Consider the following 27063-nt stretch of genomic DNA (forward strand, 5'->3'; position numbering starts at 1 on the left):
CCACGAGGGTCGTGGGGGTGATGGACCCCATCCAAGCAGACTTCAAGCAGTTGGCAGGACGCCCGCTAATCGCAGGGGACAAATGGACAGACTACCTTTCATGAGCTCAATCAGACTTAAGGACAATTTGGACCGATCAATCATGCTTTGTTTTAGGATATGGGAGGAAACCGAAGCACTCAGAGAAAACCCTCTCAGGCACAGGTTGAGCCTGCATACTCCACACAAGGAGACCAGTAGCTGCAATTGAACCCAGAACCTCTGAACTTTGAGCCAGACGTACTAACTAGTCAACCACCGAGCTGCAACAGTTGTTAATTTTCATCATATTTGTTTCTTGTTGTTATTCATTGGGCAAAAAACAGTTCTTGGATTGAAAGGTCTATTACCTGTGATTTTGGTCCCTTCTTTGCTCTCAGCAGGCACTCCGACGCCATACTCGTTCTCACCGGTCACTCTGAAATAGTACACGCCCCCCTCCTGCAGGTCCGAAACCTTGTAGGTCAAACGATGGCAGGTGTCGGTCAACTGAGTCCAGCCCTTCTTAGTGGCCTCACGGATATCCACCAAATAGTTCTTCACGGGCCCTCCACCTTCATTCTCAGGGGTGTCCCACGTCACGGTGGCAGAGTTCTTGGTCACATCCTTGACAGAAACATATGCTGGAGGTCCAGGAGAATCCAGGACCCTGACATTGAGAGTCAATGAAGCGGTGCCAGCAACATTAGATAAGGTGATGATGTATTTTCCAGAATCGTTGCGAGTGGCTTTCTCCAAAGTGATTGAAGTGAAGGTGTCACTGGTGTCAATGACAGCACGGACCCTGAGGTCGATATCTGGCTTGCTCCAAGTCACACTTGGGACTGGTTTGCCATGGAAAGGCACCGTCATTGTAAATGAGCTGCCATCCTTCACGATTAGGGTTTTTCTCATATCATTGCTTATCAAGAAGATGGGCTCTTCTTCCCGTTCCTTGGCTAACTCTTTGTCAGACTCTGGACTGGGCTCGCTGACTCCAATCTTGTTGATGGACTTGACTACAAAGACATATTCTGCACCAGGTGTGAGTCCCACCATGGTGAATTCTGTGTTTTTGGTGTTCTGAACACCGACTGTCCATTCGTCATCTAAAGCATTTCTGTATTCTACTCTGTAACCGGTCACAGGTGAGCCACCGTCAAACAGGGGTTTGTTCCAGGAAAGGGTGGCAGTGGTCTTGGTTGTGTCGATAACCTTGGGCTTAGCAGGTGGCGAAGGCAAGAATTGGGGATCTTCAGCCTTGGTAAGTGGACAGGCAAGACTGGGAGCACTGAGGCCAGCAGCATTCTCTGCAAATACCCTGTACTCATACTCGCAACCCTCACGAAGGTGAGAAGCTTTGACTCTAAGGTCATAAACGGATTTCTTGTTAACACGGCACCAGCGTAGGCCAGCCTTTTCTCTCTTTTCGATGATATAGCCAGCGATACTGCTGCCACCGTCAGAAACTGGTCTTTCCCAGCAGATGGTCATCGCTTCACTTGTAACGGAGGTGACCTGGACATTAGTGGGGGCAGCTGGGACAGTGAAGGGATCCACGGCTTTGGTAGGCTCACTTTCCAGCGCTTCACCATCCCCATATTTGTTGACTCCTCTAATTCGAAAGATGTACTCATTTCCATTGAGAAGTTTAGTGACTTTGCAGGTGGTGGCCTTCATGTCTCCGTGGACAAGAGTCCAAGCCAGTCGGCTGGTCTCACGTTTTTCCACAACATAATGCATAATATCAGCGCCACCGTTCTCTCGGGGAGGGCCCCAGGTCAGCGTGCATTTCTCTGCAGTCAAGCCGGACACAGCCAAGGGTCCAGAAGGAGGTCCAGGTCTATCCAGAACCTTAACATTGATAGCCACAGACCTGGTTCCGGCCACATTGTGCAGAGTCAGTACATACTGGCCAGAATCCCGCCTAATAGCATCTCTTACCAAAAGGGTAGTCGTGAAGTTAGTGGTAGTAATTTCACACCTTGCCTTCGCTTCAATCTCCTTCCCATCTTTGGACCAGGAAACAACCGGAAGTGGTCTCCCAGTGGTTTCGGCATCTATTTGAATGATTTCTCCAGCTTTAATGACAAGCAGCTGTCTGAACTTTTCTTCCAAGATAATTGTGGGCGGATCAACATCATCTTTGATTGTTACAGGTCCAGTACTCTCAGAAGGAACACTTAAAATCTCTGCAGAGTTTTTTGCGATAACATGGAAATTGTACTGGGTGTCTTCAGTTAGGCCTGTAACGTCAAAGAAATTGTCCTGCAGGTTGGTGAAGTTACATTTCAGCCAGCGGCCATTCGGAAGTTCTTTGCGCTCAACAATGTAGCCAGTAATCTTGGTTCCGGCGTCATGTTCTGGCCTCTCCCAGAAAAGGGAGACTGAGGTCCTTGTGATGTTGGTGACTCGAAGGTTGCGGGGCGGTTCACATGGATCCCTTGCTGCTACTGGATCACTGGCTTTAGAGCTTGGACCTATGCCAGCAATGTTTTCTGCATAGACTCTAAACTGATAGTGTAAGCCCTCTTCAATGCCGGTCATCTTAAACTGGGTTTCAGCCAGTAGACCTCTATTCACCTTGGTCCAAAGAATGCTGCTTTGGTCTTTGCATTCTATGTGATAGCCAATGACAGGGCTTCCGCCGTCTCTGATGGGTCGGTCCCAAACAACAAGCATGACGGACTTGTTGGCGTGGGAAACACGAACATTGACCGGGACCCCTGGAGGTTCAAATGGATACTGAGCCACAACAGGGGCAGAGTCTACTGCGTGACTTTTGCCGTAGCGGTTCTCAGCTGCAACACGGAATTGATACTCTGTTCCCTGAGTTAGACGGGTCACTTTAATTGAGGTCCTGGCAACAGTAGCAGACACAATATGCCAGGTGGTTGTAGTTGTGTCTCTCTTTTCCACCACATAATTGTTAATTTGACATCCACCGTCGTAAGTGGGAGCGTCCCAAGACAGGGAAACAAAGTCAGCACTCACTTCATCCAAATGAATGTTACTCGGGGGACCCGGTTTGTCCAGAACCATTACAGAAATTTCACCCGTAGTAGTGCCCACCGCATTTGTGAGGCTGATTTCATACTTTCCAACGTCTTCCCTGGTGGCATCTTTGATGAAGATTCTCGAAGAGGTCTGTGAGGTAAGAACGTTGACTCGAGTGGTCTGTTTCAGCACCTGGCCTTCCTTCTTCCAGGATACTTCAGGCTGTGGCCTTCCTTTGAAGGGAACATCAATCTTTAGGTCGTCTCCAGCCTTGACGCTGTGCGTATTGAAGAGCAGATTGACGACGGGTTGCACTGTGATTTCCCTCACAATGACGGGGTCCGCAAGAGGTTTGGGGTCACTCCTACCCTTGTCATTCACTGCGGAAACCCTGAAAAAGTACTCCTCCTCAGTTGTCAGGCCTTCAACAGTGGCCTCTAGTGATTTAACTTCACTGCACAAAGTCCAATCTTCGTCTCCATACGGTTGCATTTCCACGATGTAGCCTGTTATCTTGCTGCCACCGTCATGATCAGGTTTTTCCCAGGACAGGGTTACAGTGTGACGAGTCACATCTATCAGCTGAACTCTGCCAGGAGGCAGAGGAACCTCTGAGACTTTGATTTGTTCAGTGGAGGCAGGCAGACCTACACCAAGTTCGTTTACAGCCAGCACACGGAAGTAATACCGGCCTCCCTCCTGTAGGTCAGAGATCATGTAAGAGTTCCTCACACAGTTAGTGCTCACACTAGAGAAGGCCATTCTTTTTTGCTCTCTCTTCTCCACGATGTAATGAGATATCTTAGCCCCTCCATCAATAATAGGCGGCTCCCAGGAAAGAGACACTGAATTTCGTTTCACATCTTTTACTTGGAGGTTGGTCGGGGCACTAGGCGAGTCCAGGACTCGTACGTTGATGAAAGCAGATTTAGAACCACTCATGTTCTCCAGCGTCAGGACGTATTTGCCTGTGTCGAACCGGTCCACATTCTCAATTACTAACATGGTGTAGGAGCTTGTCACCTCAATTTGGGCGCGCTCGTTCAGGGTGCCTTCAGCCTTGGACCACCGGACCTCCGGCTCAGGCTTCCCTCTGATTGTGACGAATAGACGCAATGATGCAGTGGCCCTGACAGTGACCATCTTTCGAAGATCACAGTCTAGTTCGATTTCAGGGGCTTCGAGTTTTTCAGCAGCAATTACAGAAGCAGGCAGGTCTACATGTTCGCCCACACCCTCGCAGTTCACCGCACAGATACGGAAATTGTACTCGCCGTTCTCCCGCAAGTTTTTAACAATATACTTGGTCGCCTGCACACCGGTGTGCGGGGTGCAAAGGACCCACTCATCTGTTGAAGCCTCCTTCATTTCAACAATGTAACCACTGATGGGTGCGCCACCATCATAGATAGGCCGACTCCAGGTCAAGGAGACCATAGTGCTGGAATGGTCAATGACCTTAGGGTTGTTTGGCGGTCCTGGTGGGTAAATAGCATCACAAGCCTTAATGTATGCTGTTGGAGCACTTGGCGTGCCCACTCCGGCAGCATTTTCAGCAGAAACTCTGAATTCATATGAGTGGCCCTCAGTAAGACCAGTGCATCTGAACCGGAGGTCACTTAGCCTCTTCTTGTTACATTTGCTCCAACGGATCCCATCCTTGTCACGTTTTTCAAGGATGTAGCCCTCGATCTCGGCTCCCCCATTGTGTACTGGCCTTTCCCAGGTCAGCACGATGGAGTCTCTAGTGATAGCACCAGCCTCTGGTGTGGACGGTGCACTAGGAGTGGTGAAGGGATTTTGCGCAACGACTGGCTCGGACTCTAGTGGCTCTCCGACACCATATTTGTTGACTGCTGTTACGCGGAAAATGTATTCATTTCCTGGCAACAGTTTGGTGACTTTGTAGCTAATGGCTTGGATCTTGGGCTCCACCATAGTCCACGACAAACGGCTGGTTTCTCTCTTCTCGATGATGTAGTGCGAAATGCTGGCTCCGCCGTCCTGCGAGGGATGGTTCCAATGCAGATAACACTTTTCAGCTGTGACACCTGTAACCTCAAGTGGGCCATCTGGTGGGCCAGGTCTATCCAGGACCTTAACGTTAACCGGGACCATCTTGACTCCTCCGACATTCACCAGTTTTAGTACAAAATGCCCGCCGTCGGTCCGGATGCAGTCTTTGACTGTCAAGACGCTACGTGTAAGTGTGGTTTTGATCTCCATTCTTGCCGTGGTCTTGTCAAGTTCTTTTCCGTCCTTCAACCAGATGACCTCTGGCAAAGGCTTACCGGTGTAGTCGGCATCAATAACAAAAGTCTCACTAGCACGAACAACCATTAAGTCCCTATATTTTGAATCCACAGTCGCCTCAGGTGCTTCAATTTCATCTTTGGCAGTTATTTCTCCTGTGCTTTGAGATGGACGACTGGATATGCCAGCTGCGTTTTTGGCAACAACTCTGAACTCATAAATGCAGTCCTCGGTCAGGCCGGTGATAGTGAACTGTGTGTCGATAATATTTGTAAAGCTAGCCTTCATCCAGCGAGAATCAGGGTGTTTCCTCCTTTCTATCAGGTAGCCGGTAATAACGCTGCCTCCATCATACGGTGGAGGTGTCCACCGAAGTGTTACGTGGTTCCGAGTGATTTCAATGGCCTCTGGAGTACCTGGTGGGTCGCAGGGATCCCGGGCTACAATGCTTTCTGACACCTTGCTAGCCTGACTGAGTCCTGCAACGTTTTTGGCATAAACCCTAAATTCATACTCAATACCCTCTTCCAGATCTGCAGTTTTGAAACGTGCATCTGGGATGAGCAGTTTGTTGAGCTGAAGCCACATCAGGCTGTTCTTCTCCTTTCTTTCCAGATGGTAGCCAAGAACTGGACTGCCACCGTTGTTTGTGGGCGACTTCCACTCAACCACCATACTGTCCTTGGTGGCGGCGGTTACAACAGGTGTCGCCGGTGCATCTGGCACATTGAAGGGATACTGAGCAACAACTTGTGGTGAGATGATTGCTGAACTCTTTCCAAACCGGTTTTCAGCAGACACTCGGAACTGGTATTCCACACCAGTTTTCAGGTTGCTGACCTTGATGGTGGTTCTGGCGATGGTGGCAGAAACAATTTGCCAAGCGGTTGTGGTGGTGTCTCTCTTCTCAACAATGTAGTTGTTGATCTGACAGCCACCAGTATATGTTGGCGGTTCCCAGGAGAGGGTCACGAAATTAGAGCTGACTTCATCAATCTTCACAGGTCCAGTGGGTGGGCCTGGTTTATCAAGAATGACTACAGTAATCTCCTCGGTTGCAGTTCCAACATTATTCGTGGCTGTGACAGTGTATTTTCCAGAGTCCTCCCGCTTGGCATCCTTAATGCACATTTTTGTAGAAGTAGGTGTCACCGAAACGTTAAGCCTGGTGGTCTCTTTAAGGGCCTGTCCTTCTTTCTTCCACTCTACTTTAGGAACTGGACGTCCAGTCACTGGAATCTCAATTTTCAGATCTTCACTATTTTGCAAACTGTAGGTGCTAAATGTCATCTTGAATCCAGGCAACATGGTCAAATCTTTGGCGGTGACCTGGGAAGCCAGAGACCTTGGGTCACTCTTTCCCTTGTCGTTGAAGGCAGATACTCGGAAAAGATATTCATGTCCAGGGCTAAGGCCAGTGACTGTGCCTTCGCAGGTCTTGGTTGTGGCAGCCACGACCCATTCGTCAGAGTCCATGGTTTGCATTTCAATGTAGTAGCCAAGAATCCTGCTGCCTCCATCGTGGACTGGTTTCTCCCATAAGAGTGATGCGGATGTTTTGTTGACATCGGTTAGAGTGATTTTACCGACTGACAGGGGAGGCTCAGCAGTCTTGACCGAATCTGCTGTCTCCACTGGCAGTCCGACACCAAATTCATTTTCAGCAAGGACTCGGAAGTAGTAAATTGTTCCCTCGATGAGGCCGGTAACCCGGTAACTGGTCTTGGTGCACTTGTTGTCCACATTGGAGTAAACCTTCCGGTTGGACTCTCGCTTTTCAACCAGGTAATTGCTAATCCTTGCTCCACCATCGATAAGTGGGGGCTCCCAACTCAAGGTGACGCTCTCCCGTTTTACATCTTTGACGGTGAGGTTTATAGGGGCTCCTGGAGTGTCCAGAACTTTGACAGAAACAAACGCAGATTTGGTGCCACCACTGTTTTGCAGATTAAGGATGTATTTTCCGGCATCGTGTCGGTCACAGACATCGATGGAGAGTTGGGCGTAGTCTTCTCCTGAATCCAGTTGAACTTTACTGGGCAACTCGCTGTCCTCCTTGGCCCAGCTAATCTCGGGCGTAGGACGACCCTTAAATGGAATGCATAGTCTCATCGGTGCTCCAGCACGTACTATAATCCCCTTTCTTAATACTGCATCCAGAATCATCTCTGGAGCATTCATTTTATCCACAGGCGTAAGTGTCCCTTGGACTTCAGTTGGCTCCCCGATGCCCAACTTGTTGATGGCGAGGACTCGCACTTTGTATTCCTGGTGCTCAAACAACTTGGTGATGGTGAATTTTGTGGCATTGACACCGGAAGGCGGTGTGCAAATAGTCCACTCCTCCTCATCAGCCTTTGTGATTTCAACGGCGTAGCCTTGAATCTCGCAGCCGCCGTCATAAATGGGTCGATGCCAGGCCAGGCTTATTGAGTCCTTTGTGGTGTCCGCCACGTGAACGTTGGTGGGGGGACCTGGCTCAAAAGTGGGGTCACAAGCTTTCTCATAAGGTGTGACAGGACCTGGCTGACCCACTCCAGCTACATTCTCAGCAGAAACCCTGAATTCATATTCGTGATCTTCTGTTAGTCCCGTCACCCGGAAACGCAAGTCCGTTACCCTGCGCTTGTTGCACTTGGTCCATCTGATGCCAGCCCGGTCTCTCTTTTCTACAATGTAGCCAACTATTTCACTACCTCCATTGTTCTCAGGGCGGTTCCAGCACACAGTCATGGAGTCTCTGGTGATGTTAGTAACCTCGATATCCTGAGGTGTGCCAGGTGGGACAAATGGATTCCTCATGATAACCGAAGCAGACTCCAGAGGCTCCCCCTCGCCATATTTGTTGACAGCCATGACTCTAAAGATATATTCATTCCCCTTCAAGAGCTTGGTAACCTTGAGCATTGTAGCGACACAGTCACTGGAGACCACGGTCCAGGCCAGTCGGCTGGTCTCTCTCTTTTGAATGATATAGTGAGAAATACCGCTTCCTCCGTCATTCCTCGGTGGAAGCCAAGACAGTGAGCACTTCTCCTCAGTGACATTGCTGACAGTAAGAGGACCCTCTGACGGACCTGGTCGGTCCAGGACCTTGACATTAAATGGGACAGTCTTGCTCCCTGCCACATTGGTCAGTACGAGTGTGTACTGGCCGCCATCCACTCTAATAGCGTCTTTCACCACAAGGTGAGCCTCAAAGTCTGTATTTTTAATCTCAGCTCTGGCTGAGTTTTCTACTTCAACCTCACCCTTAAACCACTGAGCTGTGGGAATGGGTTTTCCTGCCACTTTAGCCTCTAAACTGAAGGTCTCCCCAGCATTGATGACAAGAGTTTGGTTGTACAAGGGATCAGTCTCATACTTGGGCGGGTCCACTTCATCAATCGCTGTGATAGATCCGGTGCTCTCCGAAGGCTTGCTGACAGCACCCGCGGCGTTTCGTGCAAAGACCCTGAAGTCGTACTTATTGTTTTCCTTTAAACCGGTGACTGTGAATTCAAGGTCCATGACATTTGCAAAGCTGGCCTTCATCCACTTTCCTTCAGGAAGATCACGTTTCTCCACAACATAGCCGGTAATCAGACTTCCGCCATTGTACTGAGGGGCTGTCCACCTTAGTTTTACTGAGTGTCTAGTCACAATAATTGCCACTGGACAGCCAGGAGGATCACACGGATCCCGGGCCACATAGACCTCTGAAACTTTACTGCACTTTCCAACACCAACAATGTTCTCAGCGGAGACTCTGTATTCATACTCGATGCCTTCCTCCAGAGGAGTGGATTTGAACCTGCAGTCTTGGATAAGAGTCTTGTTAATCTTGGTCCAAAGGATGCTGTTCTTCTCCTTCCTATCAAGATGATAGCCTAAAATAGCACTGCCTCCATCAGAGGGAGGCTTGTGCCACTCCACCATCATGTAGTCTTTAGTGTGTAAGGATACAAATGGTGTACCTGGGGGCCCAGGTTCTTGAAATGGATACTGTGCCACAACTGGGTCTGAATCAATGGCATAACTTCTGCCGTATCTGTTTTCAGCGTAGATGCGGAACTGGTATTCAGAACCTGTCTTCAGATTGCCAACCTTAAGGGTTGTTCTGGCCACAGTGGCGGACACCACGACCCAGTTGGTGGTGGTTGTATCTCTTTTCTCAACCACGTAGTTTGATATTTGGCAACCGCCTGTATAAGTAGGAGGTTCCCAGCTAAGTGTGATGCTTTCTGCACTGACTTCTTCTAACTTGACAGGTCCTGTTGGTGGTCCAGGTTTATCTAAGGTTATCACTTCAACAGTGGCTTCCTTGGATCCAAGCTCATTGGCAACAGTAATACTGTACAAGCCGCCATCCTCTCTAAGGGCATCCTTTATAGTAAGCGTGGTCTGAAGTACTGAATCTGTGACGTTGAGTCTTGTGGTCTGCTTGAGGAGACTTCCATCCTTGGACCAAGAAACAGTCGGCTTTGGATGGCCTGCGATGGGCACTTCAATCTTGAGATTGTGTCCCACTTGGACATTGTAGCTGCTCATTTTTGGTCTTATGGCCGGCTTGATCACAAGGTCCTTGGCGACCACAGAATGTGCCAGTTGCCTGGGGTCACTCCGACCCTTGTCATTGACAGCGACCACTCGAAATTGATATTCTTCTCCCTTGAGCAGGTTACTCACAACTGCCTCAGTTGCCTTTCCACTGGCGCAAACAGACCATGAATCTGTATCCATTGGAGCCAGTTCCACTTCATAGTGACTTATTCTGCTGCCGCCATCGTGTGCAGGCTTCTCCCATGTCAAGGTGATGGTACTGTTTGTAACATCCACAACACTGACTTTACCAGGCGGCTGCGGCTTCTCTGATATCTTAATGGGTTCCATGGTTTTAGCTGGAAGTCCAATACCATACTCGTTTTCGGCCAGCACCCTGAAGAAGAATATTCCACCCTCTGGTAGAGATTCAACCTTCCAGGTCATCTTATTGCAGATGGTAACTGGGGAGTAGACCTTCCTAGTGCTCTCACGCATCTCTACGATGTAGTGCTTAATCTTTGAACCGCCATCAATGAGGGGAGGCTCCCATGTGAGCGTGACAGAACTCTTGGTAATATCCTTCACAAAGAGGTTAGTTGGCGGACTTGGGGAGTCCAGGACTCTGACGCTTATGAAGACAGACTTTGTTCCGCTGGCATTCTCGGCACTGAGTGTGTATTTACCGCTGTCAAATCGGTCCACGTTCTCGATCATAAGTGATGCGTAGTTGTCGGTGTTATCGATTTGGGCGGTCTCCCTAAGCTCGCCATCAGCTTTGCCCCATTTGATCTCGGGGGATGGACGACCTCTCACGGGAACAAAAAGCCTCAGTGTGCTTGCAGCTCTGATGTTTATCATCTTCCTCATATCAGCATCCAAGTCCAGGTCTGGCGCTTCGAGCTTCTCTTCCAGAGTGATTTTTCCTGGGAAATCAGCCTGCTCGCCGACACCAATTCTGTTGATGGCACATACTCGGAATTTATACTCGTGTTTCTCAAGGAGCTTTGTGACGGTGAACCAGGTTTCTGGGATTCCAGAAGGAGGGGTGCACATGAACCACTCATCCGAAACACTGTTGCATGCCTCTACAATGTAGGCCTGGACCTCACAGCCCCCATCATAGATGGGTTTACCCCAGGTTAGGGAAACAGAAGATCTTGATGTGTCCACCACCTTGGGATTGTTTGGCGGGCCTGGTTTAAAAATTGGGTCTGAAGCTTTGTAATATGGTGTTGAGGAACTGGGCTTTCCAACGCCAGCTGCATTCTCAGCTAAGACCCTAAATTCATAGCTGTGGTTTTCCAAAAGTCCAGTAACCCTGAAACGGAGCTCACTCACATTCCGTTTGTTGCACCTGGTCCACCTAACACCATCCTTGTCCCGCTTCTCCACAATATAACCTTGAATGGGACTACCACCGTCGTCACTTGGTCGTTCCCAAGTCACCACCATGGAGTCTTTGGTAATGGTAGATACCTCCACTTGTGTCGGTGGGTCGGGGGCCACAAATGGATTTTTGGCAACCATGGGCTCGGATTCCAGAGGCTCACCGACTCCGTATTTGTTGACTGGAATCACTCTAAATATGTACTCGTTACCAGGAAGAAGCTTGGTGATCTTCAAGTTGAGGGCCTGGACTTTCTGCTCGACGACAGTCCAAACGAGTCTGCTAGTCTCTCTTCGTTCCACGATGTAATGAGAAACATCACTACCGCCGTCCTGCAAAGGTGGTTTCCAGGAAATGGAGCATTTCTCACTTGTAACACCGTAGATGGAAATAGGTCCCTCGGGTGGCCCTGGGCTGTCCAAAACCTTGACATTAATAGTCACAGATTTCTCTCCGCCTACATTCTTTACCAGCAACATATATTGTCCGTCATCAACTCGAATGGCTTCTTTGACGACAATACAGGCTAAAAATTCGGTGTTCTTTATTTCCAGACGTGCCGCTTCACTCATTGCTTTCCCGTCCTTCAGCCAGTGTACTGTGGGGACGGGTTTTCCAGAGAAGGCTGCCTCAAGCCTGAAAGTCTCTCCAGCGTTCACAACTACAGGCTGGGAGTATTTCACATCCAGGTCAATTTGAGGTGGAACCACCTCATCCTTTGCAGTTATAGCACCAGTAGAATCAGATGGTAGACTGCTGACGCCTGCTGCGTTTTTGGCAATGATGCGAAACTCATAAACCTGATCTTCAGAGAGACCAGTGACAACAAAAGAGGTTTCAATGACATTGGCAAAACTGGCTTTCATCCAGCGTCCAGGTCCTTCCTTCTTTTCAACCACATAGCCGGTGATTTTGATGCCGCCATCATACTCAGGTTTGGTCCATCGGAGGGTTACCTGATTCCTGGTTACAATAACAGCTTCCGGCTTTCCTGGTCTGTCACAGGGGTCTCTTGCAACGTGTAGATCACTCACGATGCTTGCTTTGCTTAAGCCAACAATGTTCTCAGCATAAACTCTAAACTCATATTCAATCCCCTCTTCCAGGCCAACCACTTTAAGTCGGGGTTCCGGGATGAGCTGTTTGTTCTGCTTGACCCATAAAATGCTGTTTTTCTCTTTGAGCTCCAGGTGGTAGCCCAGGATTTTGCTTCCACCGTCACTGCTGGGTTTATCCCACACAACCAACATGGTGTCTTTTGTGGCGGATTGGACAACCACCGAGCGTGGTGACGCAGGTACGTCGAAAGGATACTGAGCCACGATGCTTTCAGAAAGAAGCACCGAAGACTTGCCGTAGCGATTCTCTGCAGCGACCCTGAACTGGTACTCACATCCAGTCTTTAGACGGACAGCTTTGACAGTGGTTCTGGCCACGGTAGCGGATACAATTTGCCAGTTGGTGGTCGATGTGTCTCTTTTTTCAACAATAAAGTTGTTGATGCTACAGCCGCCATCGTACTCTGGTGGATTCCAGGACAAGACCACACTGTCTGCAGTGACTTCATCCAGCTTGATTGGGCCAGTTGGAGGACCCGGCTTGTCTAGTACCACCACATTGATGTCTGTCGTCGCCTCACCGGCTGTATTAGTCAACTTGATGGAATAGGTACCCACATCATCCCTGCAGGCCTCCTTAATGACCAGCTGAAGAACCTTTTCAGTGCTATCGGTGTTAACTCTTGTGGTCTCCTTTAAGACAACTCTGTCTTTTAACCAGGTAGCAGTTGCTTTGGGACAAGCAGCATAAGGTACTCCTATCTTCAGATCGTCTCCCGCCAAGGTGCTAAAGGTGCTGAAAGCTAGTTTGAATGTAGGCAGGATAACCAGATCTTTGGCCACCACGGGCATGCTGAGGGCACGTGGATCGCTTACTCCTTTTTCATTGGTTGCAGAAATACGGAACATGTACTCCTCTCCCTGTGTTAGACCAGTCACAGTGGCTTCAATGGTCTTAACGACCATGACCTGTGTCCACTTTTCGGTGTCGCTTGCCTGCATCTCAACAATGTAACCGGTGATTCTGCTGCCACCGTCATGGTCAGGCCTCTCCCAGGTGAGTGTGACACTGGTGCCGGTCACTTCGCGGAGTGACACTTTCCCTGGAGGTAGAGGTCTCTCTGACACCTTGACGGGGTCGAATGTCTCAGCTGGGAGGCCGATACCAAATTCGTTCTCAGCCAGGACTCTGAAGAAGTACATCTTTCCTTCTTCCAGTTCTCCAATTTTCCAGCTGCATTTATGGCAGTTGGCACAAACGGTGGAGTAGGCTTTTCTAGTGGACTCACGCTTCTCAACAATGTAGTTCCGGACTCGAGAGCCACCATCAATTAAAGGCGCATCCCAAATAAGTGAGACCGAGTCTTTAGTGACCTCCTTGATGAGAATGTTCTGAGGGGCTGCAGGAGTGTCTAGCACCCTGACGTTAACAAATGCGGTCTTACTTCCAGAGGCATTTTCAACTGTGACCATGTATTTACCACCATCAAACCTGTCCACATTTTCAACTTGAAGGTTTGTAAAGGATGATGTGACTTCAATGTTAGCTTTGTCCAGGGACTCCCCATGCTCTCTAGACCATTTAATGTCAGGTGCCGGCCTGCCTTTAACGGGCACAAAGAGTCTCAGTGTTCCACAGGCTCTGATGGAGACCACCTTACGGAGATCGGCTCCCAGCTCAATCTCAGGAGGTAGTAACCTGTCCTCAGCTTTTGACGTGCCGGGGATAGCTGCAGGGTCTCCAACACCTTCACAGTTGGTTGCACAAATGTTAATTTTGTAGTCCTGGTTCTCTTTTAGGCCAGTGATAGTAAAGGAGGTAGCTGTCCATCCTTTCTTTGGAGTGTGAATTGTCCATTCGTCCTCTTCTGGCAGGCAGGTCTCCACAATGTAGCCAGTTATTTCAGAGCCACCATCATAGACCGGCTTATTCCAAGCAAGAGTAATGGAAGACTTGGTTGTATCTAAAACCCTTGGGTTTCCTGGAGGTCCAGGCTGGAAGATTGTGTCCATGGCTTTGTAAAACGGACTCAACGGACTCGGCTGGCTCAGTCCAGCGTTGTTCTCTGCAAAAATTCTGAACTCATACTCGTGTCCTGGTGTGAGCCCAGAGGCTTTGAATCGAAGGTCTGTTACAGTTCTTTTGTTGCACTTGACCCAGCGCAGTCCGGTCTTATCCCTCCTTTCAATGATGTAAGTGTTGATTCTACTACCTCCGTCATGCTCAGGGCGCTCCCAGCAAACCACCATGGAGTCTTTGGTAATTGTGGTCACCTCAGGTTGCGTAGGCGGGTCACTGGGAACGTAGGGATTAGCGCAAATGACGGGCAGGGATTCCACCGGCTCTCCAATTCCAAACTTATTGACAGCCATAACTCTGAAGACATACTCGTTGCCCTTAAGAAGCTTAGTGACCTTGAACCTGTTGGCTTGGAGATCAGTGGCCACGTTAGTCCAGGCTAACCTGCTGGTTTCCCGCTTCTGAATGATGAAGTATTCAATCTTGGCGCCGCCATCATGTGTCGGATGCAGCCAATTGAGGACGCATTTTTCTGCAGCAATGTCAGTAACAGTTAGGGAATCGGGCGGTCCAGGCCTATCGAGCACCTTAACGTTGAAACTGAATTTAGCGAAACCACCAGGGTTACTCGCAGTGAGGATGTAGGTGCCGCCATCTCTTCTCAAAGAGTCTTTGTTGACTAAAGTTGTGTGGAAAGCAGACACTTTAATCTCTAACTTGCTGGTATCCTCTAGTTCTTTCCCGTCCTTGGTCCACAGGAGTAAAGGGATGGGTCGACCAGTCACTCTGGCCTCCAGTGTGAATGGCTCTCCAGCCATGACCACAACGTTGCTACTGTAAATGGTGTCCACTTCAAGCCGAGGTTCCTCAATGTCATCCCTGCAGGTGATAGCTTCTGAGGCAGGGGAAGGGGCACTCACAGCGCCCGCCGAGTTGCGAGCCAACACACGGAATTCATAAACGCTATCTTCAACCAGACCGCTGACTGTGTAGACCGTCTCCTGGATGTTGTTGAAGTTGGCTTTGAGCCAACGTCCATTCGGAAGCTCCCTCCTCTCCACAGTGTATCCAGTGATGGAAAATCCTCCATCTGCCTGCGGTTTGGTCCAAGACACCGTCACCTCGTGTCTGGTGATGTTCAGTGCAATAGGCTTTCCTGGTGGATCCACCGGGTCCAATGCATACAATGGGTCCGAAGCTTTGCTGGGTTTACTGAGACCTGCCAAGTTTTCAGCAATAACACGGTGCTCATATTCAATTCCGTCAACTAAGCCGGTTGATTTGAAGAGGTTTCCAACTACGAGTGCTTTGTTAATTCTCTGCCACAAAATGCTGTTCCTCTCTTTTCGTTCTACATGGTATCCAAGAATGGGGCTTCCTCCATCCGAAGTTGGTTCGTTCCAGCTTAGAGTCATTAGATCCTTATTGTAAGATGTGACTTCGGGTGTCCCTGGCTGGCCTGGGACATCAAACGGATAGGTAGCTATAACTGGTTCAGAGACAATAGATGGTCCGATGCCGTATCTATTTTGGGCCCTGACCCGGAACTGATAAGTTGTCCCAGTGACGAGACGGGCGGCTTTAAATGTGGTGCGTATGACAGTGGCTGCTAACTCCACCCAGGAAGTACCGGTGGTCTCCCGCATTTCAACAATATAATTGTTGATGGGAACACCTCCATCACTCTCTGGTGCCTCCCAGGACATGAGGATATAATCGGATGAGATCTCGTCCATCTTTATAGGCCCAGTCGGTGGACCTGGAATATCATGGACTAATACTGTGATTATCTCAGTAACTGTGCCCAGCATGTTCTTGCCTGTGACTGAGTACTGGCCTCCATCAGTCCTCTTGATCTCGGCGATATTGAGAATGGTCGATGTAGCAGTGGTTTCGGTGTTAATTCTTTGTGTTTCCTTCAGAACTGTGTCTCCCTTTTTCCAAGAAACAACAGGTCTGGGTTTTCCCAGCACCGGTATCTCTACCTTAACGCGGTCTCCAGCCTTGGCAATGACCGTGTTTTGGTAGACTCCACGTAGGTCAAATGAGGGAATTGATGTTTGCTCTTTAATGATTGTCGGTCTGCTTTCACGTGGATCACTTCGACCTGAAGCATTGACCGCCATGATTCGGAAAGTATATTCTTCACCTTCGATCAGGCTAACCACAGTGTAGTCGAGAGCCTTGATGGCGGCAACATGAAACCAATTCGCAGTATCCTTCCTCTGCGCTTCAATGACATAGCCAGTGATCAAGCTTCCGCCATCGTGAAGGGGCTTGGTCCAGGCCAAACTTGCACTGTCGGCCGTGACATCAGTGACGTAGAGGTTCTCCGGCGGAGAAGGGGCCTGAGACGCCCTGATGGGTTCTGGGGTTTCAGCTGGCTCGCCGACACCCAGGTCATTCTCAGCAGAGATTCGGAAGTAATAGTAAGATCCCTCTTCTAGGTCAGTGAACTGGAAAGAACACTTCTGCCAGTCGGTACTCAAGACTGTGTAGGCCTTCTTTGTAGCTGCTCTCTTTTCAATAATGTAGTTTTGAATCTTAGAGCCTCCATCAATGATGGGGCTCTCCCACTGAAGAGTTATGCTGCTTTTAGTGATTTCTCTGGGTTTAAGTTTGATTGGGGGTCCTGGCGTGTCGAGAACCTTCACGTTTACAAAGCCCGTCTTCTTTCCGGCAACGTTCTCAAGGCAGAGGTTGTACTTTCCAGCATCATACCTGGTGCACTCGGGGATGACCAGCAGGGTGTAGGACTCGGTGGTGTCGATATGTGCGCGCCTTTTCAGATTGACGTCCTCTTTGCTCCAAGTTACATCAGGAACCGGACGGCCCCGGATGGGAACAAAAAGACGGATTGACGTACGGGCCCGGACCACCAGGGACTTCCGCAGTTCAGCGTCCAGCTCAAAGTCAGGAACAGATTCTTGGTCCACAAGTTCTGTTACTTTCTCAACCTGAGCAGGTTCGCCGACTCCCTCAGAGTTTACAGCTCGGACTCTGAAATTGTATCTGCCTCCCTTGTGCAGTTGTCCGATGACATACATTGTAGCCTTGAGGGGGTACTCTGTCTCAGTCTCCCAGTCGTCATGCCCTTCCTTTTTATATTCCACAATGTATCCATCCACAGGCAAACCACCGTCATAGTGGGGTCGGCCCCAGGTGAAAGTGGCAGATGTTTTAGTGGTGTCTGGGATTCTGGGGTTGGAAGGAGGGCCTGGTGGATCTGATGAACAGGGGAAAAAGTTGTTAAATAAAAAACATTCAGTGTCTTAAATTTAAAGGATTTTTATTCAGGAAATACATACAGACGATGTCCTTAGTTAACGCAGGACGTGAAGGCTGACTGGGTTCTCCAAAGCCAGCTCTATTCTCGGCAGTCACTCTGAATTCATACTCGACCCCTTCACTTAGGCCTTGTACCTTGAAGCGCAGATCTGGGACCGTTCTCTTTGAGGCCCTGACCCACCTCATTCCTTTCTTCTCTTTACGCTCAACAAGATACCCTCGGATGTCACTGCCCCCATCCTGAACTGGTCTCTTCCATGAAATTGTGACAGAGTTCCTGCTAATATTATCAACTTCTGGAGCTGATGGTGGACCGGGTGGCCCTAGAGATGCAAAGAGGATTTCCATTAGTGTTTACATTACCAAAACACTTAGGCACAACTTGAGTCCCCAAACTTACTATAGCTGTCCACCATTTTGACTGGACCAGACAAGCTAGAATCTCCGGTGCCATATTGGTTGACAGCAGACACCCTGAAAATATACTCATTGCCTTTGATGAGTTTGCTGGCAGTGCACCTGCAATCCATCACATTCTCAGCAAGCTTGGTCCACTGCAAGCGACTGGTCTCACGCTTTTCGAGGATGTAAGACTTAATCGTGGAGCCGCCGTCCTCCTCCGGTGGAAGCCAGGTCAGGGTGCACTTCTCAGCCGATATGTTGCAGGCCTCAATGGGGCCTGGAGGTCCGGGAACATCCAGAACCTTCACTTTAACATGTTCTTCTTTGATGCCGAATGGGTTACTGGCAGTGATGATGTATTCTCCAGTGTTCTTCCTGCTGGCATACTTGATGCCAACAGTAGAGGAGGTCGGGGTGCTGGTGATGGCCACAATGTCAGAGTTCTTGAGCTCCCGACCAGCCTTAGACCAGACGACAGCGGGCGGAGGTTTGCCGATAACTTCAATAGCAGAGATCGTGATCGTGTCCCCGGCACGTACAAATAGGCCATCCTTTATGAATGGGTCAATAGTGATAGTTGGGGGTTCTAAGAGAGAAGGTTTTGCACAAAATTACATTCCTGACTGAAAGATCTAAATGACTTTTGGTCAAATTTAGCTTACCATACTCATCCTTGCAGGTTAAAATATCAGTTGGTTCCGAGGGTGCACTGATTGCACCGGCAGAGTTCTTGGCCCTAACTTGGAATTTATATTGAGCTCCCTCGGTCAGGTCAGTGACAGTGAAGGCACATCCTTGAATGTTGACATGGCTCGCCTTCATCCAGGTCTTGCTGCCGATCTGTAACTTCTCGACCACGTACCCAGTCAGTTTGTAGCCGCCATCATATTTGGGTGGAGTCCAAATGAGAGTGACTGATGTCCTGGTGACATTAATGACGTCAGGCTTGCCAGGAGGATCTGACGATAGACAAAGTAATTAGTCTTTTTTGTCAGATCTAAAGAAAAAAGGTTGTCTGGTTCAGTTTTAACATAATTGTGGGGGTGAGGGGGGACTATTAGCAAGAGTGATGCGGTTAGACAGTTGCTTTTGTGTTTTATAAAGTTTAACTGATCGACCGATCTCCAAAACTCACCAATGGGATCCAGAGCAACAACGGCCTCTGTAGGTCTGCTGGCTTTCCCGATACCAGCCATGTTCATCGCCATGACCCTAAACTCGTACTCCAGTCCCTCAATCAGGCCCGTGACCCTGCACTCCTTCACCCTGAGAGGGGTCTTGCTGGCTCTTTTCCACATCAGACTGTTCCTATCTTTAAACTCCACATGGTAGCCTGGACACAATCCCATGGTCAGCTTACTGGCATCGATTTTGCCTTCCTTCTAAGACTGTAATGATGCACAGTTACCTATGATTGGGGAACCACCCGTGTCTTTAGGATCAGCCCAGGTTAGGATGGCTGACTCGTGCCGGATGCTCAATATCTCTGGAGGCGCCGGTGCATCTGGTACATCTGGTGGGGTGGTAACAGAAGAGACTTTCCAGCAAAATGAAGCCCAGAACATGATTTTGCATACTCCATGGCTACTCACTGAAAGGATGCTGTGCTATGACTGCGTCCGACCTCAGGTGCTCGCCGATTCCGTATTTGTTCTCGGCGAACACTCTAAAGATGTACTCCACTCCGTCGTGGAGACGTATGACTCTCATGGAGGTTTTTTGGATTGCCGAAGCCACCGTTGCCCACTTATTGTCCGTGGTCCTTCTTTTCTCCACGATGTAGTTGGATACTTCAGCACCGCCGTCGTCTTTGGGCGGGCCCCATTCCAGGGTGATGCCGTCAGCTGTGATCTCGTCGAACTTGATAGGTCCAGTACATATGCCTGGTTTGCCCACCACCTTGAGCTGCAACTTACAGTCCTTGGAGCCCAAAGTGTTCCTGACGTTGATGGTGTAGATTTCAGCATCATTCCTTTGACAGTCTCTGATTAGGAGAGTGGTAACGCCCTGGGATGCCTCAACACATATGCGGCCGGTGTCACCGAGCCCGACATCGCCCTTTTTCCAAGTGGCGGTGGGATACGGTACACCACTGATGGGAACGTTGATGCGGGCCATAGTTCCCTCCTTAACCATGTAGCAACCGTCATGCAGACAGCTCAGATTGCAATCCGGCAGCACTGGAGAGAAAAAAAAAGACCTATTGTTGAAACTCATGCAAAGGAAACGGTGTTCCCTAACTCCAGTAGTAAATTTCTTACCTAACTGGTCCTTGGCAACTGCCGAAATCTCACTGGGTGGACCCTCTCCAGACTCATTAAGTGCCTTGACTCTGAATGAGTATTCCTTGCCCTCTGTGAGCTCTCCAACTGTGAGTGAGCTGTTTTTGCCCTTGAATATCTGCTTCCACTTATCATCTTCGCCTTGGTCCACGATATAGGCAATTATGTGACTGCCGCCATCACTGATGGGCTTCTTCCAGGCCAGGGTGATAGAGTCTTTGGTGGTCTTCTTTATCATCAGATCTATCACTGGACCTGGTTGTTCTGTAAAGAAATCCGTAACAATTAGTGGTATTGTCATAGTAGATTGAATTCTTTTTTTTAAAAAATTTGACCAGTTGCAGCAGTCAGATACCTGAGGCCCGCACGCTGCCGGCAGTCTCACAGCCTTCTCCAATACCGTAAGCATTCTCAGCCAGAACTCGGAAGCAGTAGGCCTGTCCCGCCTCCAGATTGGGAATCCTGTACGAAATCTTGTGACATTCAGTGGACACACAAGTCCAGGCCTTCCTATCAGCCAGGCGCTTTTCCACGATGTAACTCTTGACTGGACTGCCGCCATCAATCAATGGAGCGTCCCAGGTGATGAGGGCGTGATTTAGCGAGGTCTCCTTCACAGTGAGGTTCTCAGGTGGTCCCGGAGTATCTAAAGTTGAGAGATAGAGTTGTTAACCACAAGGCTATTTGATTCGACGTCTTTAAGATATTAACATTGAAACTGGAACCATAAGATCCCTGTAGATAGTCGCAGGACCCAAAATGTTATTTCTTTGGGCTCAGAAGAAACCTGGGTAACATAAGCCACAACGACGTTTGCCATCTCACCGAGGACTTTGACGACGATGGTGTAGCTCTTGGACCCGCTGCTGTTCTCAAGTGTCAAAACATATTTGCCTGCGTCATATCTATTGATGTCTTCAACAAGAAGCAGGGTGTCCCACTCTGATGTCTTGATAAGGACACCGGTTCTTTCCTTCAGATGTCCGTCCACCTTGCTCCATGTGACTTTGGGTGCCGGGCGCCCTCTCAGGGGGACATACAGCCTCATGGTGACACCAGCGCGGAGAATCAAGGCTTTTCTCAGTTCAGCATCCAGATCGGCTTCTGGGGGAACTGCAGGATGCACATTTGGGTCAATGAGCGCCTTACCAAGTCATGATTTACTGTTAGTGTCACAGCTTAAGATAAAAATTTGTAAAAGATTTGAGCCGAGGTTTTGGTTGAGCAAATATTGAATATGCCATCTAAAAAACAAACTTTGACCCATGGCTCTTAATTGTTCTGCCATGTAGGACAGTAAAGAAAAAGAAAAACTTACTCAGGATGTCCTTTGGAGTGTGGTTCCCAGGGACATCGCTTGGCTCACTGTATCCTATCTTGTTAACGGCAAATACTCTGAACTGGTATTCCATTCCTTCCATCAGACCCGTTACTAATAATTTGGTGGCCTGGAGCTTTTTGGGGACGTTGCATTTGGTCCAGTTTTCTGCAGTGGCCAGTTTGCACTCCACTAGGTAGCCAATGATTTCGCAGCCCCCGTCATAAGCCGGCTTGGTCCAACTCAGGCTGATGGAGCGTTTGGTAGAATCCACCACCTTGGGGAAGGCAGGCGGCCCAGGGGGATCTAGTAAATACAGAGATTTAGTTGTGTTACCAAAACAGTCAATGGGTAGTCATGTAATCTGGGAAACGTTGAAATGGCAACCAATCGCAGGCATTGTGTTGTAAAATATTACTCACAGACTGGATCTGTGGCTAAAGCTGCACTGGATGCATCACTTGGTTTTCCCAGGCCGGCTTTGTTCATGGCAATGACCCTAAACTCATACTCAGAGCTCTCCGTCAGCTGAGCCGCCTTGATGGTCCTATCTATCACTGGCCGACGGTTGACCTTGGCCCAGGTCAACTCTGTGGCTTCACGCTTCTCCACCATGTATCCCAGGATAGGCGCTCTGCCGTCATTGGCTGGCGCCTTCCAGCTGACAGTCATGGAGTCTTTTGTGATATTGGTGATGACGGGTGGATCACAAGGGCCAGGAACATCTAAAGGAACAAAACCGATAACATTAGAACCACTTGGACTGACGCTGGCATATTTGGGCATCCATAATCAGCAGGGAAGTTCCGGAATTGTGAGCTCACCGTAGGGGTTCTTTGCAGTAACTGGATCAGTCATGGTGGGGTCGCCTACACCGTACTGATTCTCGGCACTGACTCTGAACTGGTACTCGTGGCCTTCAATAAGTTTCTCCACAGAGCAGTCGGTGATATGTCCGTGAATGTTGGCGGTGACCAAAGCCCAGTTGGCCCTGCTGGTTTCACGCTTTTCAATGATATAGCTGGTTATTTCAGAACCACCGTCTGCCAACGGGGGTTCCCAACGTAGCTTGACATGTTCTGCAAACACTTTGCTGGTTTTCACTGAAGCTGGAGGACCTGGTTTGTCTAAGGAAAACACCCAGAATATGCTATTAATGCAATTTTAGCCAATAAATTAGTCCAGTTCTCAAATAATGAACCGTCGCTCGATAAGAGACGAGAGCCTAGTCGTGGTCTGCCAGTAGAACACTTACCAAGCACTTTCACTTTAATTGTGGCATACTTGCTCCCGTTGACATTCTCGGCAAGAATAGTGTAGTCGCCCGATTCCTTCCTGGTGACTGAGTATAGCTCTAACATGTGCACGTGTTTCTTTTGGGTCATTTTCATTCCCTCTGCAATATGGAGAGGAACACCGTCCCTCTTCCAGCTCACTGTAGGCAAAGGCTTTCCAAAGACCTCCGCATCCAGGATGATATTTGCTCCAGCTTTCACCACAATCAGATTCTTCATGTTGACTCCTAGCTCCACACGTGGGGGGACTGCAACAGAAGAACAAGACCATGACAGTCAATTTTTGGTTGGAATTTGCTCAGTGGGGACTTCTTTCTTCCACTAACACGTAATGGAAGCAGACTTGGTTAAACCTATGAGGAGGTTTCTAACTTAGTCTCTTACGTGCACCATCTCAGTGCCTCACGTGGGAACTTACGAGGCCAAGAGGTCGTCCTACAAATGTAGTTTTATTCCTATGTTTTGATATAGTTGCTGTGCAAGTTACTCACAAGATTTACAGTATTCTACGGCTAAAACTGGTTGTATTTACATTCCAGAACCCAGTTCAATCGAGAGGAGTCCTACCGTGCTCTGCGATGACAGGGATGAGGTCCGAAAGCTCGGAGGGCAAGCTGACGTTTATGGCTGTCTTGGCGAAGACTCGAAAAACGTATTGTTGACCCTCTTCCAGACCGTTCACCACGTAGTTCTCAGTCTGGACGCTCATGCAGTTGCTGTTGCAGCGGGTCCACTTCTCGCCAGGGACCTTGCAGTACTCCACAAAGTAGCCAATCAGCTTGCTGCCACCGTCGTGCTTGGGTCGTGTCCACACCAGTGACACGGAGCTTCTGGTCACATCCATTGGTTCCGGTTTACCTGGAGGGTCTGTCGAGGAGAAATTTGTCTTATTTTTTCGAGGGCGTTCTTGCGTCAGAGTGATGTACAGCGGTACCTAAATTTGGTTTGTGTTGGGATTATTGTATTCATCTGCTACAAAGTTAAACATTCAGCATTACAGGGATCTAAGGGTTGAGTGATGTCCTTGCTTCAGACGACCTTAACATTTTTGGGGGAGATGCTTAACTCAAGCTAGTCAACCATTGCCTGAGGGTTTGCCCCTGCATTTTCCTCTCAACGTGGTTCTAGATTTTATCCGTGAGTTGTGTCACTTTTAAGTGAAACATTAGCTAGCCCTGCCCTGAGTTTTATTGTAGAAGTTAGGTGATATACCTGACAGTTTGTGAGTTTGCAAATTTGTATCAATCAAATAATTGTATTGTGGACCAAAATACTTGGACAGGTCACAGGACCCATAAGTGCAGGGGTGGCGAACACGTGGCTCTAGAGCCGCATGCGGCTCTTGGCCAATAAGAATGCGGCTCTTTGCCTCATCATATTTTCTATATACTGCAGCTCTTTGCCTTGTTTCATGTTTTGTGTGTATTGAGGGTGGACACATTCCTTGAAATCAACACAAGAACAATATTTGTTGTATTGTAAGGAGAGGAGTGTGTTATGGGAAATAATATGTTTTTGAGTATGTGTGTTTGTGTGTGTCTGTCTGTCATGGCAGGTCAATGGGTGGTGTGGCTCTTTGACTCTCACCGTTCCTTAGCTTCTCGGGGAGTTCCTGGCCACCACTCCTAACCCGTACCTCTTTTCTTCCTTCAGGCCCTAATCGTTTAATTCTCTATCGAGCAATGTATGATATACACCTTTGTTTTGAATGGACTTATTTAGGAAATACTTCCTAAATATAGATCAGTAAATAAACCTGAACCAGGATGCGAGAGAAGTTCAAAAACATCTCCTATTTTGGCTGAAGAGAAAGTCGGGGCAGCACTACATGAGTTTGTGAGCTTTCATACCAACAGCGGTCCTGGCTGTGATGAAGTCGGTCTGCTTGCAAGGTTTTCCCTGGCCGGCAAGGTTGATGGCAGACATCCTGAAGGTGTACTCCAGTCCCTCTATGAGACCAGTGCAGGTGTACTGGGTGGCTTTGACCAGGGACTCGTTGGCCCGGACCCACAGCAGACTGTTGCGCTCCTTCTTTTCTATGCAGTATCCCATAATGGGGCTTCCGCCGTCGCTGCTGGGACGCTCCCATGACAGGATGACAAAGTCCTTGTTGATCTTGTTGACCTGTGGATTTCTGGGCTCACTGGGAGGATCTGCATTTCGAAAAAGTGCAAAAAAATAGATTTTTTTGTAGAACCTAGCACACCAAAGGACTTACAAATGATGGATAGCTTGGTCATGAGTGGCTACTCACCAAACGGATACCTGGCAACCATCTTCTCGGAGTATGTTGGATCCGAAATACCAAACCTGTTTTCGGCCCTGACTCGGAAAGTGTACTCAGTCCCGGTGATCAGTTTGGTCATACGGAAACTAGTTTTGGTACAGGAGGAAGACACGGTGAGCCAGTCTCCCTGGCTGACGTCACACTTCTCCACAATGTAGTTGGTAATGTTGCTGCCGCCGTCCTCCTGGGGAGGGTTCCATAGCAGCGTGCAGGCATCTGTGTCCTGCTCAGTGATCTCCAGCGGTGCTTCAGGGGGTCCTGGAATGTCTGCAAGAGGTCCAAAAAAAGAATAATGTGTGACCTTCAAATTTTGAACAAAGTTATCCAGATTTGTTTTTCTTTTGAATCTAAAGCAGTTCTTTTATAGTGATCAATGAGTATTTGCCGACGTGAGTTCTGGACTGACCCATGACGATGACTTTGAGTATCTGGTTAATCTTGGCAGTGCTATTCTCTGCCGACAGGCTATAATAGCCGCTGTCGGCACGGCTGACGTTCTTGATGATCAAGGTGCAGCTGCTTAGGGTCTTGACCACGGAGAGTCGATCGGACGTCAGGATGTCCTCGTTGCCCTGTTTCCACTTGCAGAAGGGAGCCGGCTTACCAGAAACCAGAGCCTTGATGGTCATTTTGCGGCCTGCTCGGACTGTAACTGTGTCGGGCATGATGATCTTTGGAGCCACTGAGGAAGCGATAATGGGCATAGGTTAATTTGTGATCCTTTATGTGGAATTGGTATCCTTCCTACAACAGGTGTGTCCAAACTGTGTTATTCTGTCTTGCTTTAGGCGGCAAGCACAGCAAAATTACTCCGTATCACGGTCTCAATGCTATCCTAAACCAAGGAATCCATTGATGACTTGACTGAGGGGTGGAGGTCAGGACTGGTACATGGCCCAATCAGATTTCGTACTTTATCAGAATGGACTGAGCCACACCTTCACTAGACTACAGAAAGCAAAAAGCACTAAGAGGGAGATAGGGTGAGAAATTCTCTATGGGCCATTCAATCAAGTTATGGGCATAGACCGCATCTTGAGCCACTGTAACACTTGGCAAGTATAACAATGGGATGGAGCAAAAGACATATGCCTGTTGATCTCAAAAGACAAGGTTTGGACAAGTTCACTCACTGAGCTGCTCCTTGGCCTCAAAGACTCCCTCGGCCTCTCTGGGAAGACTGACACCGACTGAATTCCTGGCTGCCACCCTGAACTTGTATTGTTTGCCTTCCTTAAGGCCGACCACCACAATGGTCAAGTCTTTGACCACTGAGTATGGTGTCCACTTGTCACCAGGTGTGCCCTCTTCCTGGTAATCCACCACATAGCCATTGATTTTGGCTCCTCCGTCTCTAAGTGGCTTGAGCCAGCCCAGTGTGGCACTGTTCCTGGTCATTTCCAAAACCTCCATCTTTTTGGGTGGATCTGGCTCACCTGGAATAAAGCAGCCGGTCATAAGACATAATACCGGCACAGCATGCAAAGTCTTCACATGGTGGACGAGAATCCATGCACCGTCATTGTTCATTTAAAAAGTCTGATGACAATCTGAACACTCACTGATAGGGTCTTTAGCAAGGTAAGACTTGGGCGAATCTTGAGGAACTCCTATTCCATACTTGTTGACCGCCGTCACGCGGAAGTAGTATTCAATGCCAGGGGCCATGTTGGTCACTTTAAAACTGGTCTTTTTCAGGTCCTCAGTGCACTTGGTCCAAGTTTTCCTGTCCACTTCCCGTTTTTCCACAATGTAGTTGAGGATGGGGCTTCCCCCGTCATTTTCTGGTGGCAACCAGGACAGCTGCGCTGTGGTCTTGGTGATATCAGTTGCATCCAGACCACCCACGGGACCGGGAGTATCTAACAGATAAGAGTCCATGATTGAAAATATACTTATTGTCTTTCAGGCACAAAACAACATTTGAAATTTAT

General features: G+C 48.8%; 1 protein-coding gene across 1 annotated transcript in view; it reads right to left on the reverse strand.

The window, feature by feature from the left end:
• The window catches only part of ttn.2 (titin, tandem duplicate 2), a 182272-nt gene that overhangs the window by 34757 nt on the left and 120452 nt on the right, over positions 1-27063 (reverse strand). The window contains exons 197-216 of the mRNA XM_088353510.1: positions 26692-26991; positions 26263-26565; positions 25536-25811; positions 25097-25396; positions 24693-24995; positions 23410-23709; positions 22803-23090; positions 22372-22674; positions 21970-22272; positions 21548-21853; positions 21055-21342; positions 20585-20875; positions 20209-20493; positions 19540-20127; positions 19356-19460; positions 19083-19280; positions 18610-18906; positions 17946-18533; positions 17566-17868; positions 390-17483 (exon numbers count right to left, since the gene is read on the reverse strand). Coding sequence (XP_088209636.1) covers positions 390-17483; positions 17566-17868; positions 17946-18533; positions 18610-18906; positions 19083-19280; positions 19356-19460; positions 19540-20127; positions 20209-20493; positions 20585-20875; positions 21055-21342; positions 21548-21853; positions 21970-22272; positions 22372-22674; positions 22803-23090; positions 23410-23709; positions 24693-24995; positions 25097-25396; positions 25536-25811; positions 26263-26565; positions 26692-26991 — 23019 coding nt within the window. The remainder of the gene's footprint in view (positions 1-389; positions 17484-17565; positions 17869-17945; positions 18534-18609; positions 18907-19082; positions 19281-19355; positions 19461-19539; positions 20128-20208; positions 20494-20584; positions 20876-21054; positions 21343-21547; positions 21854-21969; positions 22273-22371; positions 22675-22802; positions 23091-23409; positions 23710-24692; positions 24996-25096; positions 25397-25535; positions 25812-26262; positions 26566-26691; positions 26992-27063) is intronic.

Source organism: Urocampus carinirostris, chromosome 14 (genome assembly GCF_059441175.1).
Source record: "Urocampus carinirostris isolate Australia breed hairy pipefish chromosome 14, RoL_Ucar_1.0, whole genome shotgun sequence".
NCBI lineage: Eukaryota > Metazoa > Chordata > Actinopteri > Syngnathiformes > Syngnathidae > Urocampus > Urocampus carinirostris.